General features: G+C 54.8%; 9 protein-coding genes across 9 annotated transcripts; 7 read left to right on the top strand and 2 right to left on the bottom strand.

Moving 5' to 3' along the window:
• Positions 1–1684: 1684 nt before the first annotated feature.
• Positions 1685–2086, top strand: CGCS363_v004676 (uncharacterized protein; the record flags this gene model as incomplete). Its single annotated transcript, XM_036636525.1, has 1 exon — positions 1685–2086. One exon carries the CDS (start codon positions 1685–1687, stop codon positions 2084–2086), a length of 402 nt encoding a protein of 133 aa, XP_036498912.1.
• Positions 2087–2844: 758 nt separating this feature from the next.
• On the bottom strand, positions 2845–4293 carry CGCS363_v004675 (FAD-dependent monooxygenase OpS4; the record flags this gene model as incomplete). Its single annotated transcript, XM_036636524.1, has 3 exons — positions 2845–3929; positions 3987–4187; positions 4251–4293. 3 exons carry the CDS (start codon positions 4291–4293, stop codon positions 2845–2847), a joined length of 1329 nt encoding a protein of 442 aa, XP_036498457.1.
• Positions 4294–7061: 2768 nt separating this feature from the next.
• On the top strand, positions 7062–11087 carry RSN1-1 (Uncharacterized protein; the record flags this gene model as incomplete). Its single annotated transcript, XM_036636523.1, has 2 exons — positions 7062–7384; positions 7436–11087. 2 exons carry the CDS (start codon positions 7062–7064, stop codon positions 11085–11087), a joined length of 3975 nt encoding a protein of 1324 aa, XP_036498910.1.
• Positions 11088–11556: 469 nt separating this feature from the next.
• CGCS363_v004673 (uncharacterized protein) lies at positions 11557–11978 on the top strand (the record flags this gene model as incomplete). The annotated part of the gene is made up of 3 exons (XM_036636522.1): positions 11557–11749; positions 11810–11890; positions 11947–11978. The coding sequence occupies 3 exons, from the start codon at positions 11557–11559 to the stop codon at positions 11976–11978; spliced, it is 306 nt and encodes a 101-aa protein (XP_036498478.1).
• A 211-nt stretch (positions 11979–12189) lies between these two features.
• CGCS363_v004672 (Protein HGH1-like protein) lies at positions 12190–13384 on the bottom strand (the record flags this gene model as incomplete). The annotated part of the gene is made up of 3 exons (XM_036636521.1): positions 12190–13107; positions 13166–13315; positions 13364–13384. The coding sequence occupies 3 exons, from the start codon at positions 13382–13384 to the stop codon at positions 12190–12192; spliced, it is 1089 nt and encodes a 362-aa protein (XP_036498479.1).
• Positions 13385–13769: 385 nt separating this feature from the next.
• Positions 13770–15333, top strand: CGCS363_v004671 (Uncharacterized protein; the record flags this gene model as incomplete). The annotated part of the gene is made up of 3 exons (XM_036636520.1): positions 13770–14383; positions 14434–14862; positions 14916–15333. 3 exons carry the CDS (start codon positions 13770–13772, stop codon positions 15331–15333), a joined length of 1461 nt encoding a protein of 486 aa, XP_036498493.1.
• Positions 15334–16548: 1215 nt separating this feature from the next.
• On the top strand, positions 16549–17278 carry CGCS363_v004670 (uncharacterized protein; the record flags this gene model as incomplete). Its single annotated transcript, XM_036636519.1, has 4 exons — positions 16549–16698; positions 16751–17024; positions 17079–17116; positions 17171–17278. 4 exons carry the CDS (start codon positions 16549–16551, stop codon positions 17276–17278), a joined length of 570 nt encoding a protein of 189 aa, XP_036498494.1.
• Positions 17279–17987: 709 nt separating this feature from the next.
• cdc73 (Cell division control protein 73) lies at positions 17988–19260 on the top strand (the record flags this gene model as incomplete). The annotated part of the gene is made up of 2 exons (XM_036636518.1): positions 17988–18557; positions 18610–19260. 2 exons carry the CDS (start codon positions 17988–17990, stop codon positions 19258–19260), a joined length of 1221 nt encoding a protein of 406 aa, XP_036497944.1.
• Positions 19261–19972: 712 nt separating this feature from the next.
• Positions 19973–22673, top strand: orc4 (Origin recognition complex subunit 4; the record flags this gene model as incomplete). Its single annotated transcript, XM_036636517.1, has 4 exons — positions 19973–21358; positions 21406–21567; positions 21621–22049; positions 22098–22673. 4 exons carry the CDS (start codon positions 19973–19975, stop codon positions 22671–22673), a joined length of 2553 nt encoding a protein of 850 aa, XP_036497943.1.
• Positions 22674–23072: the final 399 nt, after the last annotated feature.

The raw sequence follows: 23072 nt of genomic DNA, 5'->3' as shown, positions 1-23072 counted from the left end.
AGAACGAGCTCCTGTTTTTCCGTCGAAGTCGATAGTCGAACGGTTTACTGTTCGTCTACCTTCCTAGGCTATCCGGCCTTCTCGGTGTGGGACTTTCAACACTCTTAAATGCTGGTTTCACTTGGGTCTGATGCATTGAGTCGCTCGTTTTTTTATCACGTCGTAGTGGCCAATTGACGATAATATCGACAAAAAAAAAAGTAGCGGTGTCGAGAAGATAACAGTAGGAATAACCAGAGGTGTGTGGTACCAGCTTATTCGCAGCGGCGGTTGCTGGCCGCGTGGAACATGAGACAACATCTCACCTGACTGATTTCTGGGCACTATTCTGGCTGCTAGCCGTTGCATTTGTTGGCCGATGATTCACTGACAGCCCAGCCAAGTTGGAGCACTGCCACATTCACTACAAGCAAACGCATTGATGGGCCGAACGAGTACCGCCGTATCCGTAGACGGGCTCAATGAGACGGCCGTCCAGCTCTTGAACGGAGCCGGAGGTGGGGCCTACATCATTGCCGTCACAGCCGCTTCTTCCGTCTCTCCTCGCCTTCTAACCGGCATATTGTGCGTCAGCTCTGGTCTGAAAACCGGTGCCTGTTCCAACCTGTCCTGGAGACGTCGGGTGCGAAGCGGGAAACACGGAGGAACAGGGTTGGCAGGGGGTTGAGAAGCACCAACCGGGGGAACGAGAGAGGTACCCGCTTTTACGCGAATGCTGCGATACATCAGCTGGGGTGGCTTGCGGTGCAGGCGAATGGGGGAAGCCTTGATACAAAAATGTCATTGGGGCTGGTCGTTGGTTTCCGGAACCCGAAGCACCATGTGAGACAGGGACAGTTTGGGGGCTGGATTGTTTTGTTTTGTTCATTAGTTTTACTGGATGATTGAATCAGCCTCCTCCGTACGAGTGTTAAATGCAATTCACAGAGAACTCTGGGAACAGAGTAAACGCATCGTGGCTCGGGGGAAGGCAAAATGAGTTCAATAATAAGTAGGTACTCACAAATAGTCATTAACGAATACGGCCTCAACAAGACACTACAGCTCTACCAAGACCAGCGGCGTGTCGCCCAGAGACTTGGTCGCATAAGCCATTTCAGGCTAGAGTCACGAGCACAGCGAAATTTAGGCTTTGGGGCCACCTTTTCTGCCCACCTCACCTCCCCTCCCCAGCTGCAGGTGTTCCACGCCCAGTGTTTGCAGCTGCTACGGTGCAACCTCGCCCGCCCTGGGCTCCCTCCCTCAGCAAGCAGCAGGGGAAGCTCGCAAGTCGCAGATGTTCTGCCGCGCACGCGCACGCGGCTTGGCTCTTTCCCATCCAATCCATCCGCCCGTTCCATCCCATCCCATCCAAAGGCAGGCCACCCTCCTTCACATATCTTCTTCCCCCAACATCGCCACGTTCTCCCGGGTGGCACACCTTTTTCTATCCACTCATTATTCATCAGTACCTGTCCTCTTCCTTCACACACAACTTTGTCCAACCATCCGTCCTTCATCCACACGACTGCCTACCTTGACAGCCTTCGACCGAGGCCCGATCGCATTCATTCTTTCGCATCGTATTGCGCGAGCCCCCAGCTTCGCTGAACCTCACCAACGACCGTTCGACGACGACCGTAGACCTACCTAATTCAATCCCTCCATTCGGGATCCTCCAAACCGCTCCCACCACATTACCACAATGGCCGACCACGATAAGCCCCCCGCGTACGGCGGTCCCCCTCCTCCCCAACATCCTCAACAAGCCTACCAAGGCTACGGCTCTCCTCCGCCCCAGGGCCCCGGAGGATACGGCACACCCCCGCCTGGCCAGCAGCCCTACTACTCTCCCGGCCCAGAGATGGGCTACCCGCAAGGCCCCTACCCGCCTCCGGGCCAGTACCCCCCGGGACAATATCCTCCAGGACAATACCCCCCGGGCCCTTACGGCCCTCAAGCGCAGTACGGTCCCCCGGGCGGCCCTGGATACCCGCCGCAGGGCGGCTACTACCAAGACAACCGAGGCGGCGGCGGCGGTAGCGGCATCATGGCTGGTCTGCTGGGTGCGCTTGCCTGCTGTTGCTGTCTCGACTGCTTGTTCTAAACGCGCGCTGTGCCATTCGCGATTGCGACCGACCGACTTGTTATCGATACCCAACAGATGCGATCAAACTTGAGAGGAAGGGAGAGACTTGCTGCGAGCTGAGCCAAGGGCATGTCATTGAGTTCTGGCAAAAGACAGCAGACCGGTTCACGGGGTTAGGGACAAGAGGGCAAAGTGTGATCAGCATTGGTTTGCATTAGGACATGCATTTCGTCGCACGGCGTCAACGGTGAAAGGGATATTACACGCACACGAAAACCGCAATTATGGAGAGCCGGGTGGGAAGCGCTTTCCAGAGAGATGGCCTCGATTTCTTGGGTTCTCCGTTGCAGGGTTTTCTTTTTTATTTTCTTCTTAGTATTGGTATCAATTAGGAGGGGCTTCGGATCCCGTTGTACGTAAGTCGCGTCGTCTTGAAGACGTCGTTACGACAGTCAGCCGAAACCTTCCGGTATAATTTCATCACGTTGTGACTTTACTCAAACTGCCCCTCCAGGTCGTGAACAGAGTTTTGAGCAGAAGGCGAGCTTGGTGCGGGGTTGAGTCGTTCTTTGGTTTCTGAGCTGGAATTCGGGTGGCTTGATCTAGGTGTGACGGAGTCATTCCTGGCACACGCCACCGCAGCTGGTTCGGAGCTCACGGATGAAAGCCACAAGAACACCTCCCAAAATTTTAGGCACGGATGATGGGGCGTCTTGTACAGGCAAGCATTGTGTGTGTTTATGCAACATTGAAATTGGGAGGGGGGTAACTTTCTACTACTCTACGCTCTTGTACAGCTCATCAAAGTCACGCTGGATGTTGGCCACGCAGTCGTTGGAGTAAATCATCTTCTGCACCTCGGGGGAGGCCCACTTATCCGGCACGGTGCCGCCCTTCTTCTCCTTGAACATGCGGTCACGCTCCTCCTTGGCCTTACCCTCGCCAAGATGCAGCTGCTTGCCGGAGAGGAAGGCCATGTTGACCAGCTGCGAGCACCAATCCCGGCGGGAGAGTTCGTAGGCCTTGAGGCACTTTCGGAGAGTCGCGGGCGAGGTGTCCGGGGCGCGGGCGAGGACCTCGGCGACGACGGAGCCGTCCTCGATGGCCATGGCGGCGCCCTGGCTGAGGTGGGGGAGCGTCGGGTGGCAGGCGTCGCCGAGGAGGGCGACGGGCCCGGCGGAGTGGACCCACGAGGGCAGGGGCTTGTGCATGCGCAGACGCCATTCGCAAACCTGGCCGTCCGGGACGAGGTTGAGCATGCGGTGGACCAAGGGGCAGAAGTCGTGGAAGACGTTGAGCATGGCCGTCTTGGAGCCCTTTGTTGTGTAGGTTGCGTTGGTCGAGGCGGCGAAGTTGGAGTCGGGCTGGGTGGTGGAGAGGTTGTAGATGGTGTGGGAGGAGACGGGGTAGGCGATGATGTGGCGCTTCTCGCCGATCCAGCGCACGACGTCGTCCGAGTCGAGGAGGGCGAGGAGTTCGGGGTCGTCGGCCATCTGCTCGCGGGTGAGCATGATGCGGTAGGCGGCCTGGCCCGTGTCCTCCTCCTCGCCCTTCTCGCCAATGGACTCGAGGAGTTCGGTGCGGACGATGCTCTTGATGCCGTCGCAGGCGAGGAGCACGTCGGCTTCTACCGAGTACGCTTCGCCGTCGCGCGGTTGCACTGTGAACTTTGGCTTCGGGTCGAACGAGTCGACAGACACGAGTGAGGTCGCAAAGTGGAACGTGATTGCGGACTCCTTTTTGCACGCATCGTACATGCGACCGGCCAGCGACGAACGGTGCCCGTTGCAGTGCGGGTAGCCATAGAGCTCGCGGATGTTGGGCATGTCGACGTGAGCGAGCTCGACGTTGGTTGATCCCTCTGTTTCCCTGTGTTAGCCGAGTCGCGCGACTACTACTTGGACGAGTTGTTCATTACGTCTGATGCTTGAGCCCTTTACGTCTGTGGCCTCCTTCTCGATCTCGGGCCAGCAGCCTAGGCGGTCGAGGGTTCGAACGACGTTCGGGGGCATTTGAATACCGGCGCCGACGAAACCAAGGGTTGATGCTGTCTCGTAGACATCAACATGCTTGAACCCCTTTTTGGCGAGCGCGAGAGCAGCGCCCAAGCCGCCCATGCCTGCGTTGAGCGCATGTTAGTCGCGAGGTTGACATGAGGTAGTGCGGGAGGAAGCATGCATACCAGAGCCGATGACGGCGATCTTCAAATCTTTCGGGTCTGCCATTGTGTCTGCAATCGTGTCGGAGTGTGGCTCTGAAGTACAGACGAAGAAGAGAAGCTCAGTGCGACTGCGCAGGTAAATATGATTATCGAGACAATGGCGCTCGGATTTTCCGCAGTAGCTATCCTTGAGGCAGTTTATGAAGTCCGCCGGTCCTGGAGCCTCACATGGGGAATGTGGGGGATCTGAGCAAGCTCGGGGTCCATAATGGGCTGGAGAAGCGGGGAAGCTCGCGACAATGAGGGGATGTTCGATGTCTTCTCTGCCTTTTTGAAATTTGGTAACGGGCCCGGGATCGAGAGACGGGAATGCGACAGACGCTGGTTGGGTGGGATTGGCCGATGAACCAACTGCCGGTGCGCCGAAGGTGTAGTGGGGGTAATGCGAACTTTCTGGATATTGCCGAACCCCAAATCGGGCGGTCAGCGTTGAACGTTTAACCAGCTGAAGAAGTTCATCATGTGCGACGATGGTGTTGACAGTGGACCGGTTGGAGTCAGCCTCCGGAGTCGAAAGTCGGCATGCACAGCGTTGTTGCTGATGAATAAAACCTGAGGGTTGTGCATTTGGTTATGCAGGTTGACTAGTGCCGTGGTTGACAGCGGCGATTGTGTCCGTGTTAGCGGTTGACAGCGGGATCGTGGTCTGTTGTGGAGCGGGGGAACGCCATCCAGGTTTGGGGAAAATGCCCGCGTTCGGCGACAGAACGGACGGAGGGCCGAAGTGTTGTCGTCATTCGTGAGAAAACGGCACGGTGCCCCGATCCCGGGTCTCTTTCGATTTGCCTTGCCTCAGCGCCGATGTGGAGCGTGATGATGGCTCCCCTAACTCCCCTGCGCATGTGCCTGACCGCGCATGTCGGGTAGGACCCTCGGGCAGCTGGAAGGCTGAAGGGAAGAAGGGCCGGGACTGGTCGACGGCTGATGGATGACGGGCGGAGGGTGGTATGCAGGAAAGCTAGATAAGTAGCCACCGTCGTAAATATCAGGCTTTGGGTGGTCAGTACCAATTCCCAGCTCCCTCATTGGGACACCTCATGTGACTGGTGTTGTCGGGGTATTTTGCCAAGGAACGAGTTCTTGCGGGCCAATACGCTCAAGAACTTGTCAAAGTCAGACCTTCACGATGCCGTCTTCAAGGTGTTGGTGACGCAACGCCTGCCCACTCGCCGGTATGTGGCTTAGCCCATGAATTCCCATGCTCGGTCTAAGGCGCAGTGTCATCTCGGCGAAAGCTTCGCTGTCCGAAGACGCCAAGGCGATCAAGCAGTGCGCAACCCGCCTCCCGCGGAATCCAACGGTCGGTTGGGGAGAGATCGCAACCTCGTCTGTCGTCTGGTGCTCCAGTTTGTCGGCGAGTCACTCCCAGCTTGTCGCACAGCCACGCATGTTCGCCTCCTAGCCACGACCAAGGCATTGTTGTCCAGTAAGCATGCCTGGGTGGAGAGAGTTCGTTGACGCTTCGCCTTAAGTGTACAAGGTGCTCCTGGTTCCATCCAAGCTTGCGACCAGCATTGAGACGCCAGACGCCACCGCCAATGGAACTGGTGCTACCGAGTAACCGTAGCGTACCCGGTTCCTGTGTGAACTGGTATTTGGAAGATGGTAAGTCAAGCCAAGAACAACACACAAATAAACCGACGACAATGACCTTCAGCCGATCCGTCTCAAAGATCTGAGCGTTTCATTCGATCTGCGAGCACAAACAAAGCCAAGGGTCTCTTTCTGGGGTGCCAGAGTCTTGGATCAAGGAAACAAGCTGGTTCGGTCAATTGGATTGTTGTGGTTAGATAGGATGAAGCGCGCGCTGATCTATTTCTGCATCTGCGGCGCGAAGGTGGGTTGTGAGAGCGATGGTGCACAGTCTACAGAGGCACAGAGGCCAGAGGCCGCGCGCACCAGAGACGGCGGGAGCGATACAAAGACAGCTGTTCAGTGGGTTGCAGCAGCCCAGCCCAGTCGATGGAGAAATCCAGTCCGTGGCCATGATCCCCTCAACCCCTGCCCAGCCAGAGCCACAGAGCGTGGGAGACGACAAATGATTGGGCTAGAGGTCACCGTAGCAGTGCCAGAGAGATGGCGAACCGTGGCGGGACCCCACTATTGTCCCGCTGAGTTACAGGGGTCCGTTTCGTTTGACGCGACGGGCCAATGAAGCCGCTGATGTCACCAACTGCAAGGCCTCACAAGGGACGCATTTTTATCCCTACCACCACGGTCGATTGCCTCTGTGCCTCTGCAGCAACTGAGGCAGCTGCAGCCACCCCTGTCGCGGCCCCGTCCAGGTTTTGTCCCTGCACCCACCCAGCCAATCAACGAGCCGCAGCTGTTCTGCTCAAACCATTTGGCGACCTTCTTGGCGCCTCCCTCTTCACTGTCGTCTGTGCCTCTAGTTCCTGTCCATCTTTATTTCTTCTGTTCGACGCAAAAGACAGACTGGGGGCAGCGACAAAAAGAGGACACCCCTCTGGCTTCAAGAACCTCAACGTTGCCTTTGCCGACGGCCTCGCCGACACGACCCCTACTTGGACCTCTCTCGACTACTGCCACCTTCGACGACAACGCAATGTTCTCCCGATTGTCCTTGTGACCGGTACTTTATCTCGACCTCACCTCGAACCCTCCACTCGCCGCCGACCACGACGATCTTTAACCCCTTTACACCGCCCTACTCGACGTCCCTAAATCCTACTCGCGAACCTCACAAAAACCGACCACTGTATTTATTATACGCATACCGAAACATAGTCTTGGCTGCGAAGATAATCCAAAATGTCGGCTACCCCGACAACGGCGTCGGAGACGACGTCTCTGGCGTCGTCCCTGGCGTCTTCAGTGGCCTCGTCGCTATCTACGGCCCTTTCTGCCACGATATCGGCGACCATGAGCAGCAATGGAACAATCACCACCTCATCGGCGTCGTCAACGACAGCATCAATATCTACTACCGCAACTGCCAATCCTATCGGTGCCGCGCAAAGGTCCCAGGGCATGACCCTTCTCGGTTTCCTCACTGCCTTGGCCACCGGTTTGACGGTCTTTGGCATTCAGGTCCTCGCCTTCCTTCTTCTACGGAACAAGCTGGCACGTATTTTGTGAGTACTCCTGTGTCGTCCTTTGGGCAAGCAGTCACTGACTTCTCTCAGCAAACCAAAGACATACTTAGTCCCCGAGCGAGAGAGAACAGATTCTCCGCCGGCTGCGCCATGGAACCTGATTAGCACTTTGCTTAAATTCAGTGATCGCGAAGTCATCAAGAAGTGTGGTCTTGACGCCTACTTCTTCCTGCGATATCTCAGGGCTCTTCTGACAATCTTCATTCCGATTGCTTGTGTGGCTATTCCCATTCTGATTCCGCTTAACTACAGCGATGGCAGGGGTCATGATTTTCTGAATGATGTGGAGTCCAACTCAACAAACAGTACCAACAGTACTTCATCTACCTCGCGGCTGCTGGTTAGAAGCCTGCAGCTTTACATTCGAGCCGAATCAGACAGCAATTCTACAGAGGACAGCATACCGACGGGCTTGGATACGCTGGCCTGGGGAAATGTTGGACGAAATCATACAAATCGTTACTGGGCTCACTTGGTCATTGCCATACTGGTCATTGTCTGGGCGTGCACCGTTTTCTTCTTTGAGCTACGAGTATACGTCAAGGTCCGCCAGGATTATCTTACCAGTGCCGAACACCGACTTCGCGCATCAGCTACAACCATTCTTGTTAGCGGTATACCTTCCAAATGGCTCACCGAGGAAGCTTTACTCGGCCTCTTCGACGTCTTCCCTGGCCAGATCCGCAATATCTGGTTAAATCGGAACCTCAACCGCCTGCTCGAGAAAATCCAGCTTCGTGAGAAAATCCACCTCAAACTCGAAGACGCTGAAACCGAGCTCATTAAAGCTGCAAAGAAGAAGCAGCTGAAACGACGCAAGAAGGAGGAGAAAGCTGCTAGAAAACAGTCAAAGTCTAAGGGACCGACCAAGCAGGAGGAACTCCTTAGGAGGCAACGGGAGGACGAGGAAGCCCGGAAGATGGCTGAGGGCAATAACGGAATCAGCTCTGGCGAGCACGAGGAAGTCCCTCATGATATTGGCGCCGTCATGGACGAGGAAGACTCCAAGTCGAGACGCTCCAGGCGATCAAGCTCGTCGTCTTCAAGCTCTTCTGAAGACGGTGATCGTCCCCAATCCAAGGGCTTTGGGCTCAGCGTCATTGGAGATGGATTCACCAAAGTCGGAAAGGGGCTGCTTGGTGGTGTCACCAAGGCGCAAAAAGAAATCAAAGAGTTTGGCCAGGACGTCGAAGATACCGTCGAGACGACCAATGGATTTGCGATGCTACAGCCCAACGACCGCCCCCGCAAGGTTCAGATCTTGGCTGAAGGAGAACGACCTGGGACAGCCAAGAGCGTCCGCAGCAACGGAGAGCAGCTGAAGCCGACCCCGACCGCCGACACCCACAAGACTCACTCCCGCAATGCATCCGCTGCAACCCAAGATACGTCAGGCCCCAAGAACAGCTACGAGCCATTGGGCAATGGCAACACCGTGCGGAAAGTGAGCAACTTGGATCACATGTACGATCAGGAAACCCGGAAATTCTGGCAGTTCTGGAAAGCCCCGGCCGGTGGCTATGCATCGCCCATTCCCCAAGGATACAACTCCGGTGAATTCCCTTTCAACCAGACAAAGGACAAGACGTTTTGGCAGGTGATCAAGTCCTTCATTCCCTTCATGGGCGACGACGGCGAGGATCCCGTAGAGTACCCTCCGTGGAGTGAAATCGGCGACGACTACACGAAGATCCTGGACGACGAGGCAGAGTGGCGCAAATGGCTGAGGGATAAGGATCGCCCAACCCATCGCTTGCCGCGCTGGGGCTTCCCTGACTGGCTCGCTTGGCTCACGTTTGGACGCAAGGTTGATACCATTTATTGGTGTCGCCAAGAGCTCGCCCGGTTGAATGTCGAGATCGACGATGATCAAGCCCACCCTGAGCGCTATCCTTTGATGAATTCTGCCTTCATCCAGTTCAACCACCAAGTCTCGGCTCATATGGCTTGCCAAAGCTTGATGCATCACGTACCTAAACACATGTCTCCGAGGATCAACGAAATTTCGCCTAAAGATGTCATTTGGGACAACATGGCCATGGAATGGTGGGAGGAGTCTCTTCGATCAGGCGTTGTCACAATCATCGTCACGGTGATGGCTTTCTTCTGGGCCATTCCTATCGCCTTCTCGGCTACGCTTGCGAACGTCGACTCCCTCATCGAGAAATTTCCTTGGCTTAGCTGGATCAAAGACAGCCCGAGCATCAAGAAACTCGCTGGTGCTATTGCCGGTGTCTTGCCCGCGATTCTGCTCGCCCTCCTGCTTGTCATTGTTCCGCTTATTTTGGAACAGCTTGCTATGGTCCGGGGCGTCAAGACCGGCACTCAAAGAGCCGAGTTTGTTCAACGATTCTACTTCGTCTTCTTGTTTATTCAAGTCTTCCTCGTCGTTTCGATCACATCCTTCTTCGTTGCGTCAGCAGACGAGTTTCTCCAGAAATTTGAGCAGTTGCAAAGCGTGACTTTCATTCTCGACACGCTGGCCACAAACCTGCCGAAAGCCGCCAATTATTTCTTCTCCTACATGATGCTGCAGGCGTTATCTGTGAGCTCCGGTACGCTGCTTCAGATTGGCGCCCTCATCACATGGTATCTCTTGGCTCGTATTCTCGACTCTACAGCTCGAGCCAAGTGGAAGAGAAATACCACACTCTCGACCATTTCTTGGGGACAATTCTTCCCTGTGTACACCAACTTTGCATGCATCGGTCTGATTTACAGCGTTGTCGCACCGCTGATCTCGCTGTTCGCCGTTCTCACGTTTAGTTTGCTGTGGTTCGCTCAGCGTTACAGCATGCTTTACGTCACGCGCTTCGAGACCGATACAGGTGGTGTTTTGTATCCCCGTGCCATCAACCAGACTTTCACGGGATTGTACGTGATGGAGGCTTGTTTGGCGGGCTTATTCTTCATAGTGGTTGACCAGCACGGTAACAACGTTGCAACCGCTCAGGGTGTCATCATGTTGGTCGTACTGGGCTTCACGATGCTGTATCAGATATCGCTCAACTCTGCATTCTCGCCGCTTTTCCGATTCTTACCCATCACAGTGGAGGACGAGGCCGTTATCAGAGACGAGGCGTTCCAGCGCGCTCAGAACCGACGCCTCGGGCTGATCGACGATGACGAGGATGACGAAAAGACGCCGATGCGGGGTGGAGGTGGCGCAAGTTCGGATCCTCGCGGCATCGAACTCCAAAAGCTTAACGACGGTGGCCCGCAACGCAAGAACTCGACTATGCGTCGTGTGAAGAACGTGGGCCACTGGGCGAAGGAAGGAGGCAAGCATCTCCGCTCTAAGACGTGGAATATGGGTCCAGCTTCAGTGAAGACTGCCGCTGAATACCGACGTCACCAACGCGACAAAGATCTCGAGGCTCAACGGGCACTCGGAGAAGCGCTTTATGGCGGGTTCCACGACGAAATCGAAGACTTGACGCCCGAGGAGCGTGATGTACTCGTTAGAAACGCGTTTCAGCACTACGCTCTTCGGGCGCGAGCGCCAGCGGTATGGATCCCCCGTGACGACATCGGGATCAGTGACGACGAGATCAAGAGGACCAAGGAGTTTAGCGAGCATATCTGGATCAGTAACGAGGGCACAGCGCTTGACAGCAAGGTTCGCGTAGTGTACGGGGCGAACCCTCCAGACTTTTCCGAGGTGGACATTATCAACCTCTAATGAGGCCTCGTGTTTTTATATAATGAACATATGCATATACCCAGCGGGCGTTAGGGGGAAGGGAACTTAGCATTAGAAGAGAAAAACAACTAGCAAGAGTTATACGTCAAATACAGCCAGTTCAATTCGTATCTCGTTACTCGCTCTCAATGAATACATGCCAAACAACTCCAACTCACATGATCGCTAACTTGTGAATGTTAATTTACGAATGAGAGCCGAAGGTTTGGCACAAGGTCTGTTAGCTTATAAATCATTGAGACCAATGACGTGAGAGACTTGACGAAGATTTGGAGACGGACCTTCATCTGACGCGCGAGCGCCAACCCCCGCACGAGTGTGCAACCCATTCCAACCTCGACTGCATCAGCCCTTTCCCCTTTCCCCCTAAACCTTTCAGGTTCAGTGAGGTGAGCGTCTTTCAATTGTAATCACAACAAACAAGCACCGTATCACTCCACGTCACAATATGACAAAGTCAGGCAAAGCCAAGGCCGTCGTGAACGGAACCACCGTCGCGGAGACGACGGAGTGGGAGGAGGTGGAGGGGAACGTTTACTTCCCGCCCTCGGCGGTCAAGTCGGACATCCTGGAGAAGACCTCGCACACGACGTTTTGCCCATGGAAGGGGACCGCGGAGTACTACTCTCTCAAAGTCGGAAGTGAGTACCCATGGGCGCGGACGTTGTCTGGCTTGGTTGGTTGCTGATAGTTTTCATTAGGTGACAAGCTCGAGAATGCGGCTTGGTACTATCCCACGCCCAAGGACGCGGCGAGCGAGATCAAGGACCATGTTGCCTTTTGTGAGTATCGAGGGTTGCGGTTCGTGATGGATAGTCTGATGCTAATGAACGTGTAGACAAGAGCAAGGTCACGGTCTCTGTTGAGTAGGGGGCACGAAGCAGTCCCGAGCTTGGGAATTCATATTTTGCGCACTCGTCAGGTACCATGTCAAAGTGTATGAGTACTGCAACTTTGAGATATCACAAAATTCATCACCTGCAAACTCCGAGTGTTGCATTCAAGAACTTTTCTAGATCATCCAGTAGACCAGGGTATTCCTCTACATAAGTCATGACGCAAGGAAACTCATACTGGCCGTCTAGACCTCCACAATTTCGTTATCGTCGTCTTCAATCTCCTCCACCTTGGAGCCGTTCGTCAACTGCTTCTGCTCTCCCTCACCTTCTTCAGGCGCTTCGTCGCTCATGATGACCTGCACCAGACGGTCGCAAGTGTCCTTGACGCCCTCGTCTTCCACGCGCAGATGCGTTTCTCGGATGATGGGGTACACTTTCACCCTCCTCATCAGGTCGCGAGCTTCGCGCGTGGTGGTGAGAAGCAACAGGGTCTCGATGTGAGTCTGGATGATTCTCGGGTCTGAGTCGCGCTTCTTGTCGGGGGGAAGAAGTTGCAGATCGGGCAACATGCCCATCGTGTCTTCATCGTCGTACTCTTCATTGCCGGTGATGGGGAGCAGGATGTAAGGCAAGATGTCGACCTCATCTTCATCAAGGAAGGTGGGGTGGAACTGGATCTCGAAGGCGACGTTCTTGATGGTACTTGCCACGCCCTTGCGGCGGATCTCAGAGGCATGCTCTGTGAAGACCTTGAGCTTGGTGATGGGGATGACCTCGTCATAGTCCTGACGGGTAACGAAGTGCTGGCGGACTTCGGCATGCTTAGTGAGGTCGGCGAAGAGGTAAGCGAGGTAGTCGTAGTCCGCGTCCTTGTTGTAGCCCTTCTCCTTGACGAAAAGATCAATGAGCTGGTTGAGCACGAGATCATTGGACTTGAGCTCCTCGGGTGGCGTCTGCTTTCTGGTGACGATGGTCTTGAGACCGTCATACTTTGCTAGGTTGGCCAAGAGCATGGCCATCAGGTTTGCGTTTGGCTCGTTGGGCTTCACTATCAGATCCGCAACTTCTCCGATGAACTTGTCATCTTTGGCAACATTCTCCAAGACTTCCTTCTCTGCCGTCAGGTTGACGAGAATGGTGAGGACATGTTCTGCGATTTTCTGAAAATGAATGAGTATTTGTACAGAGCCGACATTCAAAGGCCAGGGTCTGGCTTACAGGGTGGTCTTTGACCAAGAACTTGAGGTGCTTGATTGGCGTCAAGCCCTCAGTCTTGAAAATCGCCGGTTGCGCTTGCGAGTAACCGACAAGATTCTCGACGGCCAATTTCCTGATTTGCGGGTTGGGATGGGCGATGAAGCCCACGAGCTGTTGCGAATAAGCTGAGTCCTTCAGACATGAGGAGTGGTCTCATACCTCCTCTAGTTCTGTCGGCATTTTGGAGATTTTTTTTGATGTAGTTTTCTGCGAAATGGAGGACGTTCCTCACAGGAATACCAACTTTTAAATGCTGTTCCAAGGAAATTGTCTCGCCTTCGTTGTAAGACAGACCGAGAGAGTCACTCGCAGAAGCTTTTTGGTGGGGTGTTGTGGCGGGGCACTCGTTATGGCTCGCCGATGAAGTCAAAGCCCAGGGGATTGATTGGTTCAAAGACCGCCTTGACCCACTGTAAGCCGGTCCAGGGTTCTGGGCTAATCAGGCGCGGGGCAATCGATAAGAAAATCAAAAATTTCCAGGCTCACAGAAAAAAAAAAAAAGAGGCACCGCCAATCCCGCCCCGTCGCTCTCCGCCACGACTGTTCGAGTCCAAATCTGATCAAAATGGGCAAGGCGACGACCCCGACCGACCGCCAATCGCGCAGGCACAACCCTCTGCAGGACGATATCCTGGCCACAGGTCCTTTGAAGAGCAAGGTTCCCAAGAAGAAGAAGGGCAAGGATGGCGACGAGGGCAATGGCGACCACTTCGTCGATGCGACCCGCAGTCGCACCATTCTGAGGCTGGGCCGAGAGCTTGCGGACGAAGATGCGCCTGCGAAGGCCGAAGCCTCTGCGAAACCGGGTGTCGATCTCTTCGGCATCGAGTCAAGATATGGGGTCGATGTTGGCGGCGACGAGCAGACATACGAGGAGGAGGAGGCCTGGGGCGAGGAGGACGAGGTCGTGGAGGAGATTGAGATTGATCCGGAGGACCTTGAAACCTACCGCAAATTCCTGCCCGAGGCCGAGGAGGATCCTGCGGACATGCTGAACGATGCCGGTTGGGGAAGTAAGGGCGGTGACGAGGATATGGCTGGTGGCGGCACCAACCTTACCGAGCTCATCCTCGAGAAGATTGCGGCGCATGAGGCTGCCGAGGCCAGGAAAGCGGCGGGCGTGCCCGTGGATGACGTCGACTACCAGCTTCCCCCCAAGGTCATCGATGTGTATACGAAGTGAGTGTTTCGACTTCCCAGCCCCGGGGCTCGTCGCTAACAGGACCTAGGATCGGCCAGATTCTGTCGCGATACAAGAGTGGTCCCCTGCCGAAGCCTTTCAAGATCCTGCCGACCCTGCCGCACTGGGAGGACATCGTTGAGGTCACTGAACCCCAGAAGTGGACGCCGAACGCAGTGTACCAGGCGACGAGGATATTCTCTGCTTCCAAGCCGGCAGTTTGCCAGAAGTTCATGGAGATTGTTGTTCTCGACAAGGTCCGCGAGGACATTTACGAGAACAAGAAGCTAAATGTGCACTTGTTCAACGCTCTGAAGAAGAGTTTGTACAAGCCTAGGGCGTTCTTTCTGGGTTTCTTGTTCCCGCTCCTGTCTAGCGGCTGCACCATTCGCGAGGCCCATATTGTTTCTGCTGTGCTCGCCCGAGTTTCGGTGCCGGTGCTCCACTCTGCAGCTGCTTTGAAGGGAATCACTGAAATGTGTGTTAAATTCTCTGCGAGAACCGTTCGAAACTGTACTGACATAGGCTTAGTGCCGCTCAAGAAGCCTCCGCTGGAACCGAGGGTGGTGGATCTGCCAACATCTTCATCAAGACTCTGCTGGAGAAGAAGTACGCCCTGCCGTACCAGGTTATTGATTCGCTCGTTTTCCACTTCATGAGATTCAGGAGTGTTGATCCTGCCTCCATCAAGGAGGGCCAGTCCTTCTCTGGAGATATGGTCAGGTCACTTCCTGTGGTTTTCCATCAGAGTTTGCTGGCATTTGCCCAGAGATACAAGAACGACCTGAGCGAGGATCAACGTGAGGCGCTTCTCGATTTGTTGTTGTCGCACGGCCACGCCGCTATTGCCCCTGAGATCAGGAGAGAATTGCTTGCCGGCAGAGGAAAGGGTGTCGCGATTGAGCAGAACGCTCCTTTTGACGGCGACGACACGATGCTTGTGGATTAACGAACTAAAAAATGGGAATGGGAGTTGGAGCTTGGCCAGCCCCAGGGCATTATAAGGCGTTAGCAGGTTGATTTGATACCCGCAATCCTAATCGAACGGATTATGAGAAGCTGCGTTGTTCCAAGTGTGTATGACTTTCACGTGTGCTCTTTACAGGCAATTACTGGAGGAAGTGTGTTGGCTGCTTCCCAGTACAGCTCAGCAAGGGCGCAGCAGGTGCGAACCATACTGGCCCTGCTGAACAGGCGCCTTCATCCACAGTCACCTGCATGATATGAAGAGCTTTCAAGTCTCCTGTTCGGTCCTGAAGGCATTCTCTACTATCTCTGCCACCTATGTATTCTTTTCGTCTCCAGACCGCGCGCGCCGACGTATCTGTAGCCTCTGCAGTATCCTTCCGCCTCGTCCGTCTTCTTCCTATCAGCCCAGCATCCATCCCTTGACCCTATATCATGTTCGGTGCTTGGGAATATGATAGCGTTTACGGAACGATGGCACGTCGAGGCTCAGGTTCCGACCCTCCTCTAGGCGCCGAGCCTTCTTCAATGTCCCTAACATCCTGCAGGCGAACGTGAGTAGTCGCACAAGCAATTGCAACGATTCACAGCTAACCAATTCTACAGTTCTTCGTCCCAAACATTCCCTGAAACCCAGAGAGAGACCCAACGACTATCATTCAAAACAGCACTTCGACTCATAATACCTGACGGATCCAATGACACGCCAGCCAGCTGGGATGGCTCAAGCACGCCGAAGCCAGCTTTGGCAGATGGGTATTTCGGGAAACAGGCGATGCCAGGCTCACCAGCCACACCGCACTCAATGAATCGATCGACGCCCACATCAACGGCTTCCCAACAGTCACCAGGCAATTACTTAGCAACGCCCCAGCGAGGGTCTAACTTCGATCCCCCAAGACCACCCAAAGAAGGATTCGAATAGGTGTGGTTTCCAGAAGGGTATTGGGCGGAGCGAGAAGTCCGGAACGTATCCCGCAAAACCAGCGGCAACTTCTGGAAACGGTCAAACAAATTGTCCAAATCTCGATACTCTGGAGCCAGCGAGCCTTCTAACTCTGAAGCAGAACCTTCACCTTTGGCAATTATCAATCACGGGCCTTTGAGCCCGTCGTCAGAAGAAGCTCTCGTGCTGTCTTTGCAAAACCCCCGCGCTCCAAGCCACATTTGTGACCATCTGCCCAGCATCTCTTCAACTATGAATATCTCTCAGACACACACCGAAGAAATCGAGGTGAACATCAAGAACAATGGATCGGACACACCCCGCAGCTGGAAGTCCATAGGTACGTCCAGTACCAAAAGTCGCGGGGAATCTGCAAAGTTCAACTTATTCAAGAGTAAGCCTGTGAGTCGCAGGCACTGATATCCTTGGTGTTTACGTATCTGACTTGGAGTAGAAGACAGCTCCCGAGGAGCCGAGTGCACCACCCCACCCTCATCAAATTTCCGCAGCTTTGAAGAAGGTTGGAAGCTCGTCAGGTCTCAAGTCATTGAACTGGGGGTTCACCAAGGACGCCCCAAACAGCTCAAAATCCGGACAACGGTGGTTCGGAAAGTCACCTTGGCATCGCAGAGATTCCAATGACACCATCAGCAGCGTGACAAGTTCAGTTCGAGAGGTCTTGGCTGGCAGAACACCAGCTACCACCCCCGATCCCGAAACCTTTCTTCGTGAGTGAAGCCGTCCTGTGATTTTAGTACTGTGTAGCTAACGCCATAATTCAGACCAATTAGACTACACCATGACCCCTTATCCAGCCGGAGTAAGTTCTCTCAATAGTCGCTCACAGCTTGCGTGATTCTGACCTTTGGCGCAGGAAGCAACGCGGGTCAAGACGCCACCTCTACACGAAGACACCGCTGATGGGAGACCCCGAGGTTTCTTCGGGAATGTGATACCACCGGGAGGAGACGGCGACAGCTAGCATCCGGAGCCTGCCTTTGGATCCGAGAGGAAGAAGGTGCAAGACTGTCACAAGCAGCTGCCCAAAAAGCCCAAGGAATGGTGGGACGCAAACCCGGACCATCGGCCGCGGCCCAAGAAAACGATGAATGCCCAGCCATTCGAGTTTGATATACCAGAGCACCTACCGAGCAGCCCCATGTGCCCGACAAATCCTAAGCATCCATCCGGTGGCAAAGGGATGTGTGTCTATCATGGTAGAAGAAGAGAGGGTTCGCTACTTAAAGTTGGGCAGACTGTGAATGACAGGCGTCAGGGATCAGAGGTATCGATCACCTCAGAGAGAGATAATAGAGATTGAGAGTGTTTATTGTCAAAGGTCTGAGCTATTGGTAAAGCAAAAAAATCCGATTCGTGACCTACAGAACCCATCACTCCTCCTTATGCAACTGTCAGAGCAACATTTAGTTTTGGCGAGGGGGACCCCATTGCGGCTTTCCAGATAATGTGGCGCAGGTACCAGGATCATATTGTGGCTGGTGCTCCTAGCTAGCAACAGCTGTGAGGCTGGTCGCATCCCCAAAATTCGAGGCTGCCATCCTTACCTTCGCCAGCACTCGTCGCAGTCAATTCACCTCAATTCTACCTGGTTATAAATATCGCGCGTTGCAATCCGACTGCAACTACTGTGGATACCCTACTGTCAATTACCAACGCCGAAACTCTTCACGATGGCTGCCGTTGAGCAGGACCCCCTGCTCTTGCTGCGCCAGTCGATCGCATCCAAACGACCTGCGGTTCCGACAGCCTCCTCTGATGCCTCAGCGGCCGAGGTTCCTCTCTCCAAAGCTACACATCTGCGCTTTTCGCACCCGTCGACCGTATCGGTGTCTCTGGATACTCCGACGCGCTTCATCTCGAGCGACCGTCCCGTCGACCTTCGATCCATCTACTTCGCCTGGCTGAACAAGGACGTTGCCATTCCCGAATACAATGCCAGCGCGACTCGCCTTAACGAGGAGTTGGGAAGCCTTGGAACTGTCCAGAACCTCGCGTTCGTCGAACGTCTAGACCTGTTTACCTGGCTGGAAGGCGCTAGTGAAGAAAGTGAGCATATCAAGCCGCTGGCTGGCGACAAGGAGGGCAAAGAAGGTGCTGGCGCAAGCGCGTCCAAGGCTGCTCCTGCTGCTGCGTCGAGCAGAGCTGGACGCGGAACGCTGGATCCCAGACTGGCCGTCATCTACAACGGAGAGCGCAAGATGGGTGACCGCAACTCCATTCTGCGCGGCGTCAAGCCTACAGTGAGTCGCATGTGTGGCGATGTCCCCCGGCATAGACTGACAGACCTCACAGGACTTTTCCCACGTCCGCAAGCTCGCCGTTCCATTCATCCAAAAGAAGCCCCAGGGATCGTCAAACATCAGCTCCAACCCTTCCCTCGCACTCAACCCGAAGGCTCCAACGCGTCGTCCCGATCCTATCATTCTTCTCTCGCCATCCGCCTCCTCGCTCTTGCGACTGTCCAATATTCGCTCGTTCCTGGAGCAGGGGCGTTACGTCAATCCCGATGGTGGTGCTGCGGCCTCGAGTATGTTGCATGTGTCGCGCATCATGAAGGAGATCGACCCCTCGCGCCCCATGCGCTTCATTCTCGTCGAGGGCCCCGAGCAGTTCAAGCCGGAATACTGGAACCGCGTCGTTGCAGTCTTCACCACGGGCCAGTCGTGGCAATTCAAGAACTACAAATGGAGCAACCCGCAGGACCTGTTTCGTCGCATTCAAGGCGTTTACGTTGGCTGGCGTGGTGACCAGCCGCCTGAAAGTGTCCGCGAGTGGGGACACCGTGTGATGCACATTGGAGTCGACCGCTGGCGTGATGGTGCGGGTGCCATCGAGGCTGCCAAATTTAGAGACAAGGAGGCCTCTGAGGCTATCTGGAGGCTTATTGAGGCCGGCATGAAGGCCAAGGGATGGACGAAGAGCACTGCGCCCACTCTGCTGTAAAGAGGTGAGGTTGGGAAGACAGAGAGGAAGCTCAAAAATGCGGAGGCATGAGAATCTTCACAGAAGAGAATGGGCGCGCTAAACAGAGGTGCATGTATCAACAAAAAAACAGGGCTGGGGAAAGTAAAGTTCACAGCGACGGCGTTATACGGGCTGATTTGTGCAGGACAGAAGATTGGAGAGACACCCGACTTCTATGCAGCTCTATGGATAGGGGGTGCAATGAGTTGGTTCTGGTCATACCAGGTATTCAGAAAGGAGATCAGAAAGGAGATTGCTAAACGAAGCTAGAGGAACGATACGGTCCTCTGTATTGAACTACAAACGTGCACTTAAGATTGATGTTGGAATGAACACACAAAGATGAGACTGCAAGTAACATTTATTCAATCGATTCATGTACTGCAAGAATCTAGTAATGTCAGGGAGACCAACATATGCCAACCGGCCGAGAACAGACCTGCCTTTGACACGGCCGATAGCTCCCAGCGCTTGGACCATGCCTACGATGTACGTACTACCTCAGCCAGCACCGCGTTCACTTCTAACGACGCGTCGGACCCCTGTCCCATTGCTCCAAAATTCCCGATAGTAACCCCAGAAACCTGGCGCCAGCTCTACGGATAATGAGACGTCCATCTGGCGGCAACTGATCCCCGAGTTCGACGTCTCACCATATCACTCACCACGATTTCACAATCAAGCTATCAAAATGGCCCCAGACGCCGGCTCAAGCCGCAAGCGCAAAGAGCCCGAGCTGCCCTCGTCCCTCCAGAAGAAGCGCAGACTGAACGACCTTTCGAAATTCTCTCCGACAACGCCAAAATCCACCCCTGGCGTCGGCTCATCGGCCGTCAAGAAGTCCAGCCGCAAGACCGCCCCGGCCGTTAGCTCGCCATACGAGGTTCCCGACTCCCCAGAGGAGGGCGCTCCTCCAAAACGAATCCGAAACGTTCGAAGCGTGAACCGACCGACGCCCAAGGTTCCAATTGCCGCTCGTGGCCAGATCAATATCGATGCGTACCATGTGCCAGACTCCGACGATGAGCTGCATCTGAACCCCAAGGAGGTGAATGCGCAGAAGGCGAGCCCGACGGTGAGAAAGAGCGGTGGCATAGCGAAGGCGGTCGTGCCTGAGCCGAAGCAGAAAGCAGCTAGAAAACGAGTGCCGTCGCAGAAAAGTGCAATAAACGTAGTGGAGCTGGACCCGGCAGAGGAGATTCCCACAACCGAGGAAACAGGTGTGAAGGCGCGCGCCAGTGGGAGGCGCAGGATACCAACGGCCAAAGTGTTGGAGGAGCAGCTGGGAGGGATCCGTTCCGGCACACCAGTGTCCCGCGCGACATCGTCAGCGGCCGACGATGTCCAGGAGACGAAAAACGCAACCGGCAAGGCGGTTCGCAACGTTTCCATGCCGTTGAAGGGTATCTTGACGCCGTCGAGACGGGACGGGACACCAAGGAGAAGCAAGAGCGTTGCTTTTGATAACGAACAAAGCAAGGAAGAGGTGTTCTTTGAGGATCTGCCAACAAAGTCTGGACGAAGTAAGCAGACCCCGGCAAAGGCGACGCCGAAGGCTGCGAGTACGACAAAACCACGAAGGCCGGCCCCCAAAGCGGTTGAGGAGGACCCGGTGGAAGAAGACGAGGAAGAGGAACCTGAGCTCGAGGTCGAGGGAGGGCCTGCCGAAGAAGAGGAGGAATCGGAAGATGAAGATATCTGCGTCGTCTGTTCGAAGCCAGACTCAAAGGCGGGAAACAAGATTTTGTTCTGCGATGGATGTGACGGGTGTTATCACCAAAAGTGCCACAATGTCCCGAAGGTTCCCAAGGGCGACTGGTACTGTGACGATTGTGTTCAGCAAAAGGAATCTCGGGTTTTAGCGGCTGGTGAGGTGGCCAAGATTCCTAACTTCGCCCAACACCTGAACAGCATGAAGAGAGTGCTGCTCGATAGGTGTACGGGGCGCCGACGGATCAAGTTGATTGATCAGGATGAGGCATATGAGAAAGCACACCAGCTGGTGGAGCAGACAGTGCTTGCAGGAGAGGGAAACTCGATGTTGGTGATCGGAGCCAGGGGATGCGGCAAGACCACGGTAAGCAACGCAAGAACATCACCCAAGAATAAGACTGACATCCCCAGCTTGTTGAGAGCATTGTCAGCGACCTGTCTTTACAATACAAGAAGGAGTTCCATGTGGTGCGCCTCAATGGCTTCATCCACACGGATGACAAGTTGGCTCTGAAGGAGATATGGCGCCAGCTGGGCAAGGAGATGGAAGCCGAAGACGACATCACGGCTCGGGTAGGTCCACGTCGAACTGCTCAAAGATAGAGAAGTCTCTAATTCAATACCAGTCCAACTACGCCGACACCATGGCCTCGCTGCTGGCGCTACTCTCCCACCCGTCAGAAATGGCTCAAGCGGAAGAGGGGGTGACGTCGCAGGCTGTCATATTCGTCATTGACGAGTTTGACATGTTTGCTGCTCACCCGCGCCAGACCCTGCTCTACAATCTGTTTGAAATCGCGCAAGCACGGAAAGCACCCATTGCGGTGTTGGGCTGCACGACACGGATGGATGTTGTGGAAATGCTGGAAAAGCGCGTCAAGAGTCGTTTCAGCCATCGATATGTCTACTTGTCTATGCCGAAGAGTTTGCCAGCGTACTGGAACGTGTGCAAGCAAGGCCTTACGGTTGACGAAGAAGACATGGAAGTGGAGGGGATCGATGTCAGCGTCGAGGGACACGAAGCCTTCTATGCAAATTGGAATGCGATGATCGAGGTAAGCGAACCAGCGAGGTTGAGAAGCAGGCAACTAATCCGTGTCCAGGTGTTGCGCAAAGGGAAGTCATTCCAGAATCTCCTTCAGTGCCACTATGCAACATCAAAATCGGTATCGGCGTTTTGGTCGGAATGCATCCTCCCGCTGTCCTCGCTATCGCTCGAAGCCCCAGACCTGGTCCTCCCGCCCCCGGCTGGGTCAGCGGTCTCCCTCAGACCACCAAACTCCAAGTTGCATATCCTGCCTTCGCTCTCAGAGCTGGACCTGGGGCTGCTCATCGCTGCAGCACGCCTGGATATAGTGGCTCATACAGACACGGTCAATTTCGCCATGGCGTACGACGAGTACAGTTCCTTGATGGGCCGGCAGCGCGTGCAGTCGGCTAGCTCGGGCATGCTCGCCCTCGGAGGCGGAGTGCGGGTATGGGGTCGCGGTGTCGCCGGCACGGCGTGGGAGCGGCTGGTGTCTCTGGGTCTGCTGGTGCCGGCGGGCCTAGGCACCGGGCGAGCCTCTGGCTACGGCGGCCTAGAAGGCAAGATGTGGAAGGTCGACATGGCGCTGGAAGAGATTCCGGTAGGCGTCAAGCTGAATAACGTGCTGGCGCGGTGGTGTAAGGAGATTTGAACATGGGTAGTGGTGTTTGTCACCCATAGCATTGCATACCTAGCATAATACATACGACCAAGTCACGGAGACGTGGCGCAACATGATACTCTACCTGACGAAATGACCTGACTTTCTGACTTTGACAGCACCAGTGCGCACTCATGATGGGAGCGGCCGACTGAAGAAGAAAGATCCGAGTGCGCACCAACAGTTTGCAGTCGTTGGAGCATGTCTTTGGTGGCAGCTGGCGCATCCTAGCGCCGCGTGGTCGGACGAAAGACGCTACGAGACTGCGGACGTTTGTTTAGAGCCACAGAGCGCACGCGTAGGTGCTTGTGCTAGCTATCCTACCTAGTGTGGGATATGGCCTGTTTTCTCCCGCGCAAATCAGTTGATAATTTAGTGTGCGTAAGGCCC

The sequence above is a fragment of the Colletotrichum siamense genome, assembly GCF_013390195.1.
Source record: "Colletotrichum siamense strain Cg363 chromosome Unknown KSG_Cg363_contig03, whole genome shotgun sequence".
Lineage (NCBI taxonomy): Eukaryota > Fungi > Ascomycota > Sordariomycetes > Glomerellales > Glomerellaceae > Colletotrichum > Colletotrichum siamense.
Note: the sequence above shows the minus strand (reverse complement) of the source record. Positions and strands in the feature narration are given on the sequence as shown.